This window comes from Polyodon spathula, chromosome 1 (genome assembly GCF_017654505.1).
Source record: "Polyodon spathula isolate WHYD16114869_AA chromosome 1, ASM1765450v1, whole genome shotgun sequence".
NCBI classification, from domain to species: Eukaryota; Metazoa; Chordata; class Actinopteri; order Acipenseriformes; family Polyodontidae; genus Polyodon; species Polyodon spathula.
Genome location: NC_054534.1, coordinates 6,666,551 through 6,681,519, shown reverse-complemented (window position 1 = coordinate 6,681,519; position 14,969 = coordinate 6,666,551). Strand labels below are relative to the sequence as shown.

The following is a 14,969-nucleotide window of genomic DNA, read 5'->3' as shown; positions in this document are numbered from 1 at the left end:
AATGATGTGTCAAGCGGCCAGATTCAGAAACAGCTCTTGAGTAATAGTTATCTTTTAAGCATGGCTTGATAATGGTTGCTCATACTAAGATAGCATACTTAAGTGAGCACTAACACTCATGGGTTGAGTCCAGTTATAGCTGCAAGTGCTAATTCATGTCCAGGCTACTTCATGCAAATTAAGTCAAATATTCACAATCTCATCTAGTCTGGACATGGAGATATGATTTGACCCATTTTTTTATCTTTTTTTGCTGTTTTACTTTTGCTATTGCAAAATGTGGTTAAGGATTTGGACACTTTAGTCAATATAAAGGAAGACTTACAAACAGAATTCAGAGGAGTTTGGGGCTATGGATATTTATAGCAAACCTTTACATATTTATAAAAGGGTCAGTCTGTTAAAATGTTTCATTTAATTTTAAGTTCAGATTCATTTATCTGAAGTTATTGATGACTTGGAATGTTTTCTTTTTGTTGCTTATTTAGGACATTTCAGAAGGGTCCGGGTGACCTTTCCACTCTATCAACTTCTGAAAACTCAAGCTACCATCTCATACAGTGGCTGCATTTCATTAAGCCATCTTTGTTCCCTCAAGAATCTTCCTTGTTAAATTGCTTCCGTTCAGGTGTGCTTTAGTTGGTCTCAGTAAGAATGCAAGAACTTTTATACACTGTGCATTTTGTGTTGTTTATACCAATACTGAAGTCTATGGCAGATGTAGAGCATGCTTACAATACTGTTACATATACATACATCCAGAATTAATATTGAAAATGCCCTGTACAGCACTTTGATATACTTTTTGTATGAAAGTCGCTATCAATCCTTATATATATATATATATATATATATATTATATAATATATATATATATATATATATAAATGATTGATTGATTGATTAAATATACATAATTCATACAAGAAACAAGACTGTTATAGTGCCATATGGATAGGGCCAAATCTAGGTATTTTGATGGCTAAATTGGAGTAAATCTATGTTATTGTATATGTGTATGTGTGCACATCTTTTCTTTCTATTTAAAAAAAATGACCACTATAGGAGCATACATATAATTGAATTTATTTGTACTGCACTTGTTTGATTAACTTAAATAAATCAACTGTAGTGTACTGTACTGTATGTAAATAAGGGTTTGTCAGGTTATGCATGTGCAACAACAAAAAATACATTGTGGTGTGGAGATTTGATGTAATATAAATTGCCATGATTGTCTTCTAGACTTGCAGAGTTGTGAAATTGAGAATGATCTGTCAGGTTAAAACATAGTGCTCTTAATTCAAACAGCAGGGCTCACAGTATTTTTATTTGTGCTGTTATTTTTTGGCCCATTAGCTAAAAGCAGCTAAAAACGGATTAGGACCCAAATTCATTCATTCATAAAAAAATGCAATCCTTGCCTCGTAGAACAAAAATGTACATGGTTCTACAAAAGAGATAAGTGAGTTGTGCTGTATCTCTTATGTATTTGGCAGCTTACCAAATGCTAATTTGCTTTTAGCTAGTCAAGATTAGATGTAATTCCTTCCCTGAGCAGACTTTAAGTAAGCAAGCATGAAGGTATTTGTAGACTAATCTTGGATGAATTGACATTTAAGGAAGTTAGCATTACATTGACGGGGTTAAGGCTATTAATTTCATAGATAAATTAACTCCCGTCTTTGTCTTTATATTACTTTTCTTTTTTTTATATAAAGGATATTGGCAGATCATGAAATAGCTTCCCAGTGCTATCTGAAATTGATGTTATCCCAACCAAGTTGCACTCTGAGCTTCTTGCTGCAAAAACTACTTCATAACCGCTGCCTGATACTAAAAGTAAGAACCTGTTCAGTATTTTCAATTTGTTTAGCTATCAACAGGATGAAAGTCTAGAAGAAAATGGTATTGCACATACTACAATGGTATTTACTGTAATTAATAGAACGTTAAGACGTTGTCAAATATATTTTTCTTTGGATCACATTTACTAAGTTTTGGCTGCAGTGCAGTTGATATGCAATTGATATAAAACTAGTTCCAAGCAACTTGGTTTATGTAACTACCCTTCAATTCGTTTTTATATAGTACATGCTGCAATCTTTGTAAATGTGGTCTGTAAAGTTTGATACTTTTGTGATGACAATATAAAGTCATAATTTAATTGAAGGCTAGATGTGTGTCACAAATAGTTGGGAATTACCAATTCATTTTTAATTTGTACCAGTGCTACTATCTAAGGGCTTGATTCACAAAGATCCCAGGTTACACAGGTGAACTTAGTAAATATGATCCAAAGAAAAATATATTTGACAACGTCTTAACGTTCTATTAATTACAGTAAATACCATTGTAGATTGATCCACGCACCTTTGGTGTTGTCCAGGTAAAATATGTGCACATGAAAAAATAAATTTGCACGGCAAGGAAAGTTTACCTTTTCAATCCACTCAGCTCAGTCCAGCTTGGCAGTTTGGCTCTGTAGGTATTTACACTGTATCTAATTTACAACAGTAATAATTATAATCATACTACTACGCCTAGTAGTAATAATAATAATAATAATAATAATCTGATAACACACACACTAAGCAGACTGTCAGGCTATAGAGTATTAAATGTTGTTTTTGTATGTACCTTTTATTTTTTGAGCAGATGCCAATAGGTTTGTAGGAAGCTTTTCAATTACATGTAGACATAGATATTACACAGTGGTCAGCCCCCTGTATGAACTTCACCTAATTCCCCCACTAAGCATTAGCTGAATAGTAGGTGAATTGATTTGCCTGAGGGTCACTCAGAAATGAAAGCCATTGATTTTAACACAGAGTTTCTATCCCTCAGAACTATACAGTAGGCCACACTGCTTCCTAAGGCATATTGCATTTAATGAAATAGTTAACTAAAACAGGAAATTAGTATAAGAAGATCCTATTGTCTGAAACCGATTTAATGTAATAAGAGATTTAAATTGTTATGATTTATACCTTCTTTCTGTACATTCTAGATTATCATCTTTTAATGGATGTAATGTAACTTCAGTGTGGTTCAGGATTTAAGGTTTTTATTTTGTGCATACACAAATAATAAAGATGTCATAGCCAGGGCTTTAAACATCCTCTGAACTCCATTAGGAAAATAACATTTCCACAAGTTATTGTTTTTCTGTTGCTCTTTCTGTTTTGTCCAGTATTTGTTTTCACATTTACATCTGGGAGAAGCCCATGTATCCTTTCACAACAGTAGAAGCCTGATATAATTCCACAGGTGGTGGAGTGGCTTTGACATTCCTGTGCGTTAAGGAGGCAAAATCAGCAGGAGCTGTTTCTGCTCTTTGCACTACAGCGACCCCTACTGGCCAGAACGTCAGGTGACCTCAAAAGAAAACATCATACAATGCTGGCTTTTGTCCACCAGGGACAGTTAGCTTGCCGAAACTCGCTGAAGAGCACCTGGGTGTTAAGAGACAATTTACTTGGTCATGGGACAGGAGGATGCTTGCTGACCGCCGGCTGTTAAGATAAAAACAAGGAAGACCATCTTAATTTAGGTAAGATTTCACTATCTGTTTAAAATTCAATGACACATCCTAGTAATCATGTCTTACTATTTCTGCATTTATGTTATTTGGCATGTTTAATAACCAGTAACCAGTTTCTGAGCAAGATGAGGCCATTAAAAACTAGGGGTACGCTAGTAATAGAACAGTATATGCCAGGGATATCATGTGTATAACAAACGAATCTGTAATGTGAGAGACAGCTCATGTACACAACAGTGTGTGCTACATGCTGCAGTCCGTTGTTATTTATCTAACCTCTGCAGGGTTTTCTGAGGCTGTAACATTTTCAAGTTGGCTCAATGGAAAAGAAGTGCCGTTCATTTATCACAACTGATATATAATGGGATCATTATTAAAAACCATGTAGTTAACCTCTGGTGCTTTCCAGCACCCCAAGTGGAAATTAATGTGAGTCCCAACACTAACTGGATGCTCTGGTTTCAACCCCCATATCTCCTAATTACTGAGCTGACAGACTACAAAGTGCTGACTTTATCCATATAATACAACTTAATAGAGTGATTGTAGGTCAAAGGATGTTTGACCACTTTCTGTTGTGAAAAAAATATTCGTTTTCATCATTCTTTTAGTGCCAGGATTTCCCATTACTTATCAAATGGACAATATTAGGTCTACACGCTTTAATATGAGAGGTAATTTAGCGCTGTCAATTTAAAACCATGTAACATTTGTCAAAGAAGTGCAAGCATTGCTTCACTTTCCATAATGTTCCTTATTGAGTGCTGTATTGCATTCACTTACCTATTCAAATACCTGTCATCCCATACAAAGACTGACAAATGTTTGATCATGGCCACTCTCACACTAAAGTGATGTTTTATTCAGAATCTTGCTACCTGCTTTCACTATTACAAAGTCACACTGACAGATTGTATTAATCTAAGGAAAGAATAGTCCCATATGGTAATCATTAAGAAACCATATTCACTAAGCAAAATAACAAAAAAATTAAACCTTCAATGTCTTTTAGTCAAAGGCCTTCTTTTTGTTAACACCAGATATGACTTAATTTTTTCATTTTTACAATAATTTTTCATTAATTCCCTAATTCTCCCAATATTGGAATGTACAATTATTATTCAACCTGGATCACCACCGCAACCCCTGTACTAACTCGGGGGAGACGACGACGAGCACACGCATCCTCCAAAACGAGTGCCGACAGCCATTCGCTTTTTTTTTGCTCTGCTTTGCTCTCAGAACTTACAGTGTCGGACCACGCAGTCCAGAATTGCATACAGGCAGGCCTGCAGGCGCCCAGCCAGCCATGGGTCGCTGATGTGTGGTGAGCCAAGAACTCCCCAGCCGACCTAAACCCTCCCCACCAGGGCAGCGCTTGGTCAATTGCGTGCTGCCCCCTGGGAACTCCCGTCTACAGTCAGCAGTGGATTCGAACCTGTGATCTCCAAGCTAGTAGAGCACATTCTGCACTCCAGGCTGCGTGCCTTCACAGGATGCGCCATTCGGGAGCCCTAGATAAGACTTTCTTTAACGAATACAGCTCCATAATGTTTTGTAATAGCATGTTCCAATGCTAAAAGAAATGGAACACATTCTTCAATAATACGTTACATCACTGTTAAAGGATTTCTTTTTAATACATTTTTAGAAACAAAAACAGGTGATTTTTTTTTTTCTTTGTAAATGGACTGTCTCTGATTAAGTAATTTGACATGCAAATAAATCCCTGCCATATATACTGTAATACTCTTTATACAAGCTGCATCTCTCCTTCTTAAGGGAAGTTTCAGGATGAAAATTTTCTGGAAAATTATGAGGGTTGTTTTTGTTCTTCATTATGCAAATACTTATTGTGAAGTTGTGAAGTATTTTTTGTAGATGTTTTTACAAGTTGATGAGCACTCCATAGCCAATCATTCTGAAATAAAAAATATGAATTAAATAAATAAACTAAAACTATTGAGCCTGCATAGGGAGAAGAGTTACATCACACTGCAACACATTACATTTTACAGATACTGGTTCTAAGCAAATGTATTATTTATATTCATTATATTTTTTTGTATCATTATTTAGACTATGAAACAGATGATAAAGGACTGTCCATGGAGGCAGTGTTTATGATGTTGACCAGTTTAAACATGCTGCCCAAATTTTTCGATTTTGTTCTGGAAAGCTATCTTGATGAGCAACAGTTATGGGATCATTTGTATAACCTGCCAGGTAAGACAACAGTAATTGATAATACAATAGTTATACTGTGGTACAGTTTAAAAAATGCATCATTTTCTTGCAGTTAAGGAAAACCAAGTGCAATAAACCCAGATTAATGCCCCAGACTGTTTGATTATTAATTTCAGAACTATAAGTACAGTTTGTGATCCAGGCAAATGTTTATGACATATCGATGCTTTCATTCATTATACACTAAAATGTACAATGGTAGGTGTTCACTCATTTTAATTTCCAAAAGTGGAACTAAATTATGAAAGAAAAAAAAATCTGGCAAAACGACTTTTTAAAAAAAATTTAAAACGAAATGTATCTTCGCCACACACAGGTCGCTATCGGGCCTGTACTGGCTAAATGCCACTGAGAATACTTTTGCTCATATTGTTTTGATTTCTTCTGCTAGTTACAGGAAACTAACTTCCAAAACTTGAAACTTTTCTGCTAGTTACAGGAAACTTGAATTTTATAGTAAGGAAAAACTTGACTGCTTCCTCATTGCTATATGGTAAAATATGATGTGTGCTTGGATAACAACTAAGCAACAAATAAGGGTTATTACAAGCACAGAGTGTAAAACTGCTTGGACCCTGATATTTTGACTGCATGTAGAAAAGCATTTTTCAGGCAACATTAGCTGCGGTGTGCAAGCAAAATCCCTGGCTCTCAAATCAGAAACCACAAGTTAACCCCTTCCACTGCAAAATTGTTTTTTGATTGATTTGATTTGATTGCTTTGGCTCAGTGAACCAAACCCACAATCCTAATTTCCAACAGCTTTAAACAGCAGACCTCAAAGACGACTTCTTATGGCAACTCTCAAGTATCTGGATGATCTGAAAGTGGTGGATGGCAATATTGCACTGGCACTCGTTAACTCTATATTAATCCAGCTGAGGTTTTCTGCAAGGGGGGGATTTATTACTACATACAAAACAAATATATCAATTCAGGGATTATAAATGTATTATATTGCACCCTTTTAAAAATGTTATATTGTATGCATGTTATACTGTGCATGGGTTGTGTGTTTTGTATACAGTTTATAAGGTGCATGATATAGTCGGTTTATTGTTTTCTGTATGGTATGGCTCAGTCATGAGAATCATACACTGGGTCCTGTATTATTCTGAAAATTACAATAGTTGCTTTAAATAGCAATGTGAACTCTAAGGCTAGCATTAGTTATTGGCAGTCTGCATTCATTTAATGTGAAATAGAGCATAATGGGTTACCGCTCATGCAGGGTTTAAACTCATTAAAATGCTTTTTTTTTTTTTTTTTTAAAGTAAATTCATGTAGCAATTATAGAGGCATAATTTACCCAATTATTTAATCGCTTATTGTGAAAAAAAAAATGTAAAAGTTTGTATTTTTAATCTTAATTTCTTTATATTGTAGTCCTTGTTGTATAATTAGCCTAATTGCTGGCATGCCCTATACATTCCAGTAGGGACAGATATTAATTGAATTTTGGATAAGGGCTGCCCCTGATCATAATGTTTTGTTGCTAAGTTCATTAAAAGAAAATAATGTTAAGTATATTTTTGTCCGAATTCGTCTATTGCAGAAATCTTGAGTTTATTGTAACATCATAGTAATTTACTTTTAGCTGAAGAAAATCAATGTGTGATGGACTTTGTAACACAAACACAGTGTATCTAAAGTGAAGATTTGAACACATTACTGTGAATGTGGTCAATTCAGAGATGCTGTTCCAGGGTATCAACAGGAATGCATATGCTGAACTAAGTTTTTCTGTACTGAGGTGCAATTAATGTGCAATAAATCTGCAATCAAAATTAAGAATGAATTTACTGAATCACCTTTCTTCCTGTGTGTTTTCTTGCAGATCCCAGCAAGAAATACAAATAAAAAGCAGAATGTACAGCTCTGCACTCTTTAGTCCTGCAGTCAGCATATCATTACAATTTACATTTGTACAGCACCTTGTCAGAAATAAGCTCACACAAACAGAAAAGGTGAAATGTTTCAGAATGTAGTCTTTGAAGTCAATAGTCTTGGGGCTTTATAGTAACTGTAAGCCAACAAATTACTAGTTCATTGTAGTTAACTTTAAAGTAAACTTTTAATTTATTTGAACACATTCTGTATGGCTTACTAAGCAATGTGAAGTTACTGTATACACTTTCTACAGTTTGTTTTACTTTTTAACTGTATCAGCTGGTCCCCCTTTTTTTTTGTCTTTGGTGGATTTAGCACAATCGATGCGTGTCGAGCGTCAATCGTTCAGTTTACTGCTGTTAGTGTTTGTGGAATGTGGAAGCCCTTGTAATCAATACATCTGAAATTACTTTGACTCAAATATGAAAGTCCATTGGAATCTTTTTGTTTTTATATTTGCACACCATTCTGTCTTTGCTTCCTGTTTTCCATTGGCTTGTGAGCCTCATGGCGTGTGCATGAGAGGATTCTGGGTTGGGAAGGATGAGTCTTCCTTGAGTCCTCAATAAATCTGCAGCACAGTCTCAGAGTCGTTGAGGTGTTTAGTGTTTGTTCTTGTTATAAAACAGATTCCAGAAAACCAGAGACAGAGGTCCTGATGTGTCTGAGACTCATTGTGACCAAGTCCATCATGAGTGCAGTGAACCAGATAATGTCCATGGTGTACGCATGGCACGCGGCTGAGCATCATGGGACATGCCAGCATAGACACATGGCTCCTGAGAGTCTGCTGAATAAAATCCCCAAGGACTGGAATTATTTACACCAAGAATTGAAAAAGAAGGAGCCTGGAAAAAGTAGGGGTGCAATATTTATGAGCAGTGAAAAAGTTTAATGACAGTGTTTATTTCTTCTTTTTGGTATTTAATCATTTTGAATTTTAATTGGACAGATGGAGCAAGTTGAAACTGGGATTGCTGAGTGAGTGTCTGCAGAACATTGTGGGGCAGCAAAAGGGAACCCCTCAAACCAGAGGTGCAGAAGATTATCCAAAATATGGAGGTACAGAGGCCGCAATGGATAAAGGGACAGATACAGAAAGCAAGGAAGCTGTGCACTAAAGGGTGAGAACATTTTCTTTAGTTTGCTCATTAAACTCACTTCTTAGAATTCATGTTACACACCCCCTGGGCCCTGGTAGAGGTATGCTGGGCTCAGTATTGAGATTACCCCTCTGTAGCACATCAATCATTGCTATGGAGGTGGTAGTTTGCATTGTCATTATTGCCTTCAAATATTCAGTCACTGATGGAAGTTGTTTTTAGAATCTGAAATTTAAATAATGGCCTGAAACATGTGACAATTGGACTTCTGTTGAAAATCTGATGTATTCAGTTTCTGTCTGTGCAGCTTTATCCCAACAGATCAATACAATTACTTACTGGGAAGGTGTTACCAATAAATGTTGCCTTTTTATATAGTGCAGGTCAGTTCACCTATAGTACAGCGATCTAGCGGCATTTTGGACCTGTGTGGGTGAGGTCAACTATCACTTATTCTGCCAAACCTTTACAATATCTAAATGAAAGTGGTTATTACTTGAAATAATACATTTTAAAGCTATCCAACATCTATAATGCTGGTTTGATTAAAGTCACAAACTGCTAATTTATTAAATCATAGCTCCATTTGTCATTTGTAATTAAGCGGGATTAGATAGTCGGATTTATAGAAGAAAGTCAAAGGAGAAACTGAAGTTGGGAACCACTTTATTAAATAACAGAATTATAGAAGTCGATTGGGTTAGATATTAGAATCTCAAATCTTGAAGTAATTCAGGAAGCAATTAAACACCAATCTGTTAGAAAATGGGAAACCTAAAAAAGGCGATTTTTTCGACAGGCAGAATTAATTGCCTCATTCGCAGTGTTTCTTTTGTTCGCCTGTTCACTTGCAGCAGCTGCCTATCCTGTGTCTGCTTCTAGTTTAGAGGCAAGCAATGACTTCATGAGTGTAGGATGCCTTAAGTTCCATTTGTTTTCCCTTCAGGGGGCAATCGCCCTTGCCGTCACCAGGGACCAGAAACCCTGAAGCTTAGTGAGACTCCGATTAGCAAATGTGCCACATCCTCCTCAGAAGTGCTAGTCCTCTGTCTGGCTCATTAATGGCAGAAGGGTGTGGAGGGTTAACACACCAAAGCAATGTGCTTTTAGTTCGTGAAGCTGCTTCCTTGCCAGATCATTGCAAGATCTGTTTTGATTTAATGAACATGGGCACAGCGTGACCAGACAATTTCTTAAATGCTTTCGTTAAGGTTTTCCAGTGCAATATAACACAGTTTCTATTGTGGATGTCTCAGGGCTTTACCTCATGTTTGCATTTAGTTGTCCAGTACACAGTACTTGGCCTGTGTAACACTGGGCCAACCTACAGGTCACAATTGGAACAAGATGTATAAAATCAAGTGGATTGTTTTAAATAAATAATACAGATTATATATATATATATATATATATATATATATATATATATATATATATATATATATATATATATAGTGCCTTGCAAAAATATTCAGACCCCTGACCAATTCTCTCATGTTACTAAATTACAAATGGTATATTTCGTTCTGTTTGATTTTTTTTTTTTTATAAACACTTAAACTCAGAATCAATTACTGTAAGGTGACATTGGTTTTATGTTGGGAAATATTTTAAAGAAAAATAAAGCACTGAAATATCTTGCTTGCATAAGTATTCAACCCCCACACATTAATATTTGGTAGAGCCACCTTTTGCTGCAATAGCAGCTTTAAGTCTTTTGGGGTAAGTATGTACCAGCTTTGCACACAGTGTCGGAGTGATTTTTGCCCATTCTTCTTGGCAGATTTGCTCCAGGTTGTTCAGGTTGGTTGGACGACGCTTGTGGACTACAATTTTCAAATAGTGCCACAAGTTCTCAATGGGATTTAGATGAAGATGACTGGGCCACTGTAGGACATTCACCCTTTTTTTCTTGAGCCACTCCAATGTTGCTTTGGCCTTGTGCTTGGGATCATTGTCCTGCTGAAAGGTGAATTTACTCCCAAGCTTCAGTTTTTTAGCAGACTGAAGCAGATTCTCTTGCAGTATTTACCTGTATTTTGCTCCATCCATTCTTCCTTCAATTGTAACAAGATGCCCAGTCCCTGCTGATGAGAAGCATCCCCACAGCATGATGCTGCCACCACCATACTTCACTGTAGGGATGGTGTGTCTTGAGGCATGGGCAGTGTTAGGTTTGCGCCACACATAGCGCTTTGAGTTTTGGCCAAAAAGCTCTATCTTGGTCTCATCTAACCACAAAACCTTTTCCCACATCGCAGCTGGGTCACTCTCATGCTTTCTGGCAAACTCCAGATGTGCTTTCAGATGGTACTTTTTGAGTAACAGCTTCTTTCTTGCCACCCTCCCATACAGGCCAATGTTATGCAGAGCTCTTGAGATGGTTGACTGGTGCACCATTACTCCACTCCCAGCTACTGAACTCTGTACCTCCTTCAAAGTGATTGTTGGCCTCTCTGTGGCTTCTCTCACAAGTCTCCTTGTTTGAGCGTTGAGTTTTGAGGGACGGCCTTTTCTTGGCAGTGCCTGGGTGGTGTGATGCAACTTCCACTTCATGATTATTGATCCAACTGTGCTCACTGGGATATCCAAACACTTGGATATTATTTTGTACCCTTTCCCTAATCTATGCATTTGTATTACTTTATCTCTAACTTCTGTAGAATGCTCTTTGGTCTTCATTTTCCTTCAGATTCACAGCCTTACCAATGATCCTTGAACAGTGGGGTTTTTATCCAGAAAATGTGACAGCAACTTTAATGGTTCACAGGTGGAGGCCAATGGTAAGGTAATTTTGTCCTCATTAGAGTAATTTCTTTCATCGGTGCAAACTGGGAGCTTCCACAGCACAGGGGCTGAATACTTATGCAAGGAAGATATTTCAGTTTTTTATTCTTCTTAAAAATATTTCCCAACATAAAACCAATGTCACCTTACAATAATTGATTCTGAGTTTCAGTGTTTAAAAATAAAATATCAAACAGAACGAAATTTCAATGTACCATTTTTAATTCAGTAATATGAGAAAATTGGTCAGGGGTCTGAATACTTTTGCAAGGCACTGTGTGTGTGTGTGTATATATATATATATATATATATATATATATATATATGTATGTGTATATGTGTGTGTGTGTGTGTGTGTGTGTGTGTGTATACACACACACACATACAGCGTTCCCAGCTGTTAGCCTTTACTTTTTATTTTTGTATAATAAAAAAGAAAATATCTGTAATTTAAGTCAGATATTAAGAAGGAGTAGATCTGGAAATTTGATTTGTACTGGCACTGTTCCTGGTCTTGCTGGTCTTTAGAAGTTATGTTGTGTTATCCTTAGTCTTCTGTTTCAGATTTAAAGATTTTACATCATAAATAATGCTTATAATTCAGCTCTAGCCCATGCTTCTAAAAAGAGACCCCTTACCAAAGGAAACCCCTTTTAATTGTTTTCTTTTTTAATAAAACATCACAGGGCCAGTGATCTTTTTAAAATTATTGAAATTTACAGTTATCGCCCATTTTAAAATCTAAACTGGCCAGACTGCATTCATCAAAAGGAACAGCGTTTGTTACAAGAGTAAGGTATAATACGGTATATACCATAAAACACATAGCTTTGATTTCTTCTTCATCTTTCTTTCCAATTGTTCACTTAATCACTACAATGTTGGTGTATTAGATGTAAGGGTGTATACGATTTTTTCATGGGTGACACAATTTGACAACCAAAAATACAGAGTTATTGTAATAGTAATTGCTTGAGCAAACAGAATAAAAACACATGTGTGAGCAGAAAAATCTGCAAATGTTGATCTTCGTTAAAAATAAAAGATACAAAAAACATAACTATTCCAGGAATAGTGAAAGAAAAGCAGAAGAAGTGGTTATGTAGCACCTGTCTTAGATACTTTCTGAAATCATTACTATTCGTTAAAGTAACCTTCACTTTGAAGTGACGCCTGAGTTATAAACAATCAGTGTACAGTACATCTCGATGAGAGAGCTTGCAAGTCCAAAAAATAAAGCAATACCCGTCTTTGCAAAGTAATTTGTAGAGGAGAAGATTATTGTTTTCCATCATGGTGACCCTGACTTGGCTGACTGGGTGCATACACAGATTGAGATGAATGCAGTTATTCCTTGGCTGAGGTCTGCCTCTTTCAGGGCACATTCTCCCTAATGACATGATTGATAGGCTGTCCCGAATCCGGAGAGGAACTCATTAATCATAGCACTGACTGAATCCAATCATCTGCTTCACCTGCACAGTGATGGACAGGAAAGGATACAATGCAGGTGCTGACATCGATACACTCCTTGGTCAGAAGGGCCTCAACTTTTTCAATGTCAACCCTCAAAAGATGCCTGACAAGTGACACCGGCTCTGAAGAAAAAGAAAAACAATGACAATAAGTCTATCCGGAATAAAGCATTCATTTTTTAGTTTGAAATGGAACTCGGCCATAAAAATAAACCATGTAGAAGGGCACAGGAACACCTTATGTCCTCGACAGGCCTTTGATGTGATTTTTCAGATACACACACAAGGACTGCAAACTGACCTAAACGTTTAACAGCTACACCGGGAGTCATACCAAGAAGTGTATGTTTCTGGTATGATGCTTAGAGACTGTTTTGTTATTTATAGTATTTTAATTTATTTAAAATATGTCAATGCCGAATACAATTAAGTTTCCATGACAATGACATACAACTACTGCCATTTGGGAAAATATACATTATCCAACCGATATTACTTGTCAGGCCTTACAAACTAATTAAAGGTGTTGGTTTAAAATGCCTGACCAAGATTAGAACAGTTATCCTGTGGAGTAAAACAAAATACTGTTAAACTCCATTAAACTGCAGAACTTTAAAGAGGATTGGATCAAATGAGCATTCTGTTTTTACTATCAGAAAACTAATACCCAATATTGATTTAACTAGTTTTGTTGAGTGCTCAGAATTTCCCATAAAGTTCACAAGAGTAGACAAATACTATTTTAAAACACTAAAAACAGTCGTTTATTGGAAACTTCATTGTGTAATTTTGTTTGTATCCTTTCATACATTTTTTTCATTTCTCTCTTTCTGTCAGGGCTTTTGAACCAGCAGAAAGCACTGTCGTGCAAGAGAAAGGGAGCGGGCCTGAATTGACTGAGCAGAAAATAGGCATGATGGTCCTGGATATCTGCCACAAACCAGGTGGCAGCGAGTACCTGAGGCAAATTTATCACATCATCCAACTCAATGAGGTAAGGAAACAGTCTTTTTACCAAGCAATTAGGTGTGTGCTGGCCTGAGGCAGCATCTGCTCGCAGCTAAGGGTTAGTCAAGGAGTCGCAAAAGCTTCTTTGAAGTCAATAGCAAACTCAATACTACGTGGTAATAGAATCTGTTAGGATTTGTACAATCCTGCATTTCCATACCGATTTATTGGTGGAGTAAATATTGGACAGTAGTCTAATATCACACTTAAGGCAAGTAAAGTATTACAAAAGACTATAAAGTTCGTTGGGGTTTTTTTTGTATTATTTTTATATCTAACATATTCACGTATTATATTAGCATGTTAACTTGAACAGAGCAACATATTTAATTTTGCCTTTGCGGTTCTGATTGTATTGCAGTGTTTTGGGGCGATCTGAGTTCATATTGGGGAGAGCACTGTCACATGACCTTTGTTGTAAAGTCATATGGAAATACAGGCAGTTTCAATCTGTCCACTGATTATGTTGTGCTGTGACTATCTTCCCTGATCCTAGTGGACGGGACTCTGTTACAAGTACTATTCTCATTGTCCTGAGAGAGGGCACTGAATGGATGGGTTATAGTGGTTGATCTGTCCTCCCATTCAGTTAGAAGGTGGTCCCTTGAGATTTAGAACAGATAAGAGACATAAAAATATAAATCATGCAGATATAGAAGACAAAACCTGTGTGATATTAAGCAGCATATTTGCCATTGAAGTAGGGGAGTTGACATAATGCACTGACTATCTGCTTCGTTTTTGCATGAAGGTGCTTTGAAATTTGAAAGAAATCTGTATGCTACTGGCAAAGGCCTTTCCACTTTATCTCATCTGACCCTTTAACATACAATCTCTACCTTATTTGTATGCAGTTGTCAGAAAGGTCACATGTATTTGTATCTTCTTTCTGTTTCTTTATATGAAGGAGTATCT

At 36.5% G+C, this 14,969-nt stretch overlaps 1 protein-coding gene across 1 annotated transcript in view; it reads left to right on the top strand.

Annotated features, from left to right (window-relative positions):
- Positions 1-14,969, top strand: part of LOC121318594 (uncharacterized protein KIAA0825-like) — a 130,718-nt gene that overhangs the window by 54,969 nt on the left and 60,780 nt on the right. The window contains 4 exon segments of the mRNA XM_041255442.1: positions 8,311-8,538; positions 8,624-8,715; positions 8,717-8,805; positions 13,884-14,040. Coding sequence (XP_041111376.1) covers positions 8,311-8,538; positions 8,624-8,715; positions 8,717-8,805; positions 13,884-14,040 — 566 coding nt within the window.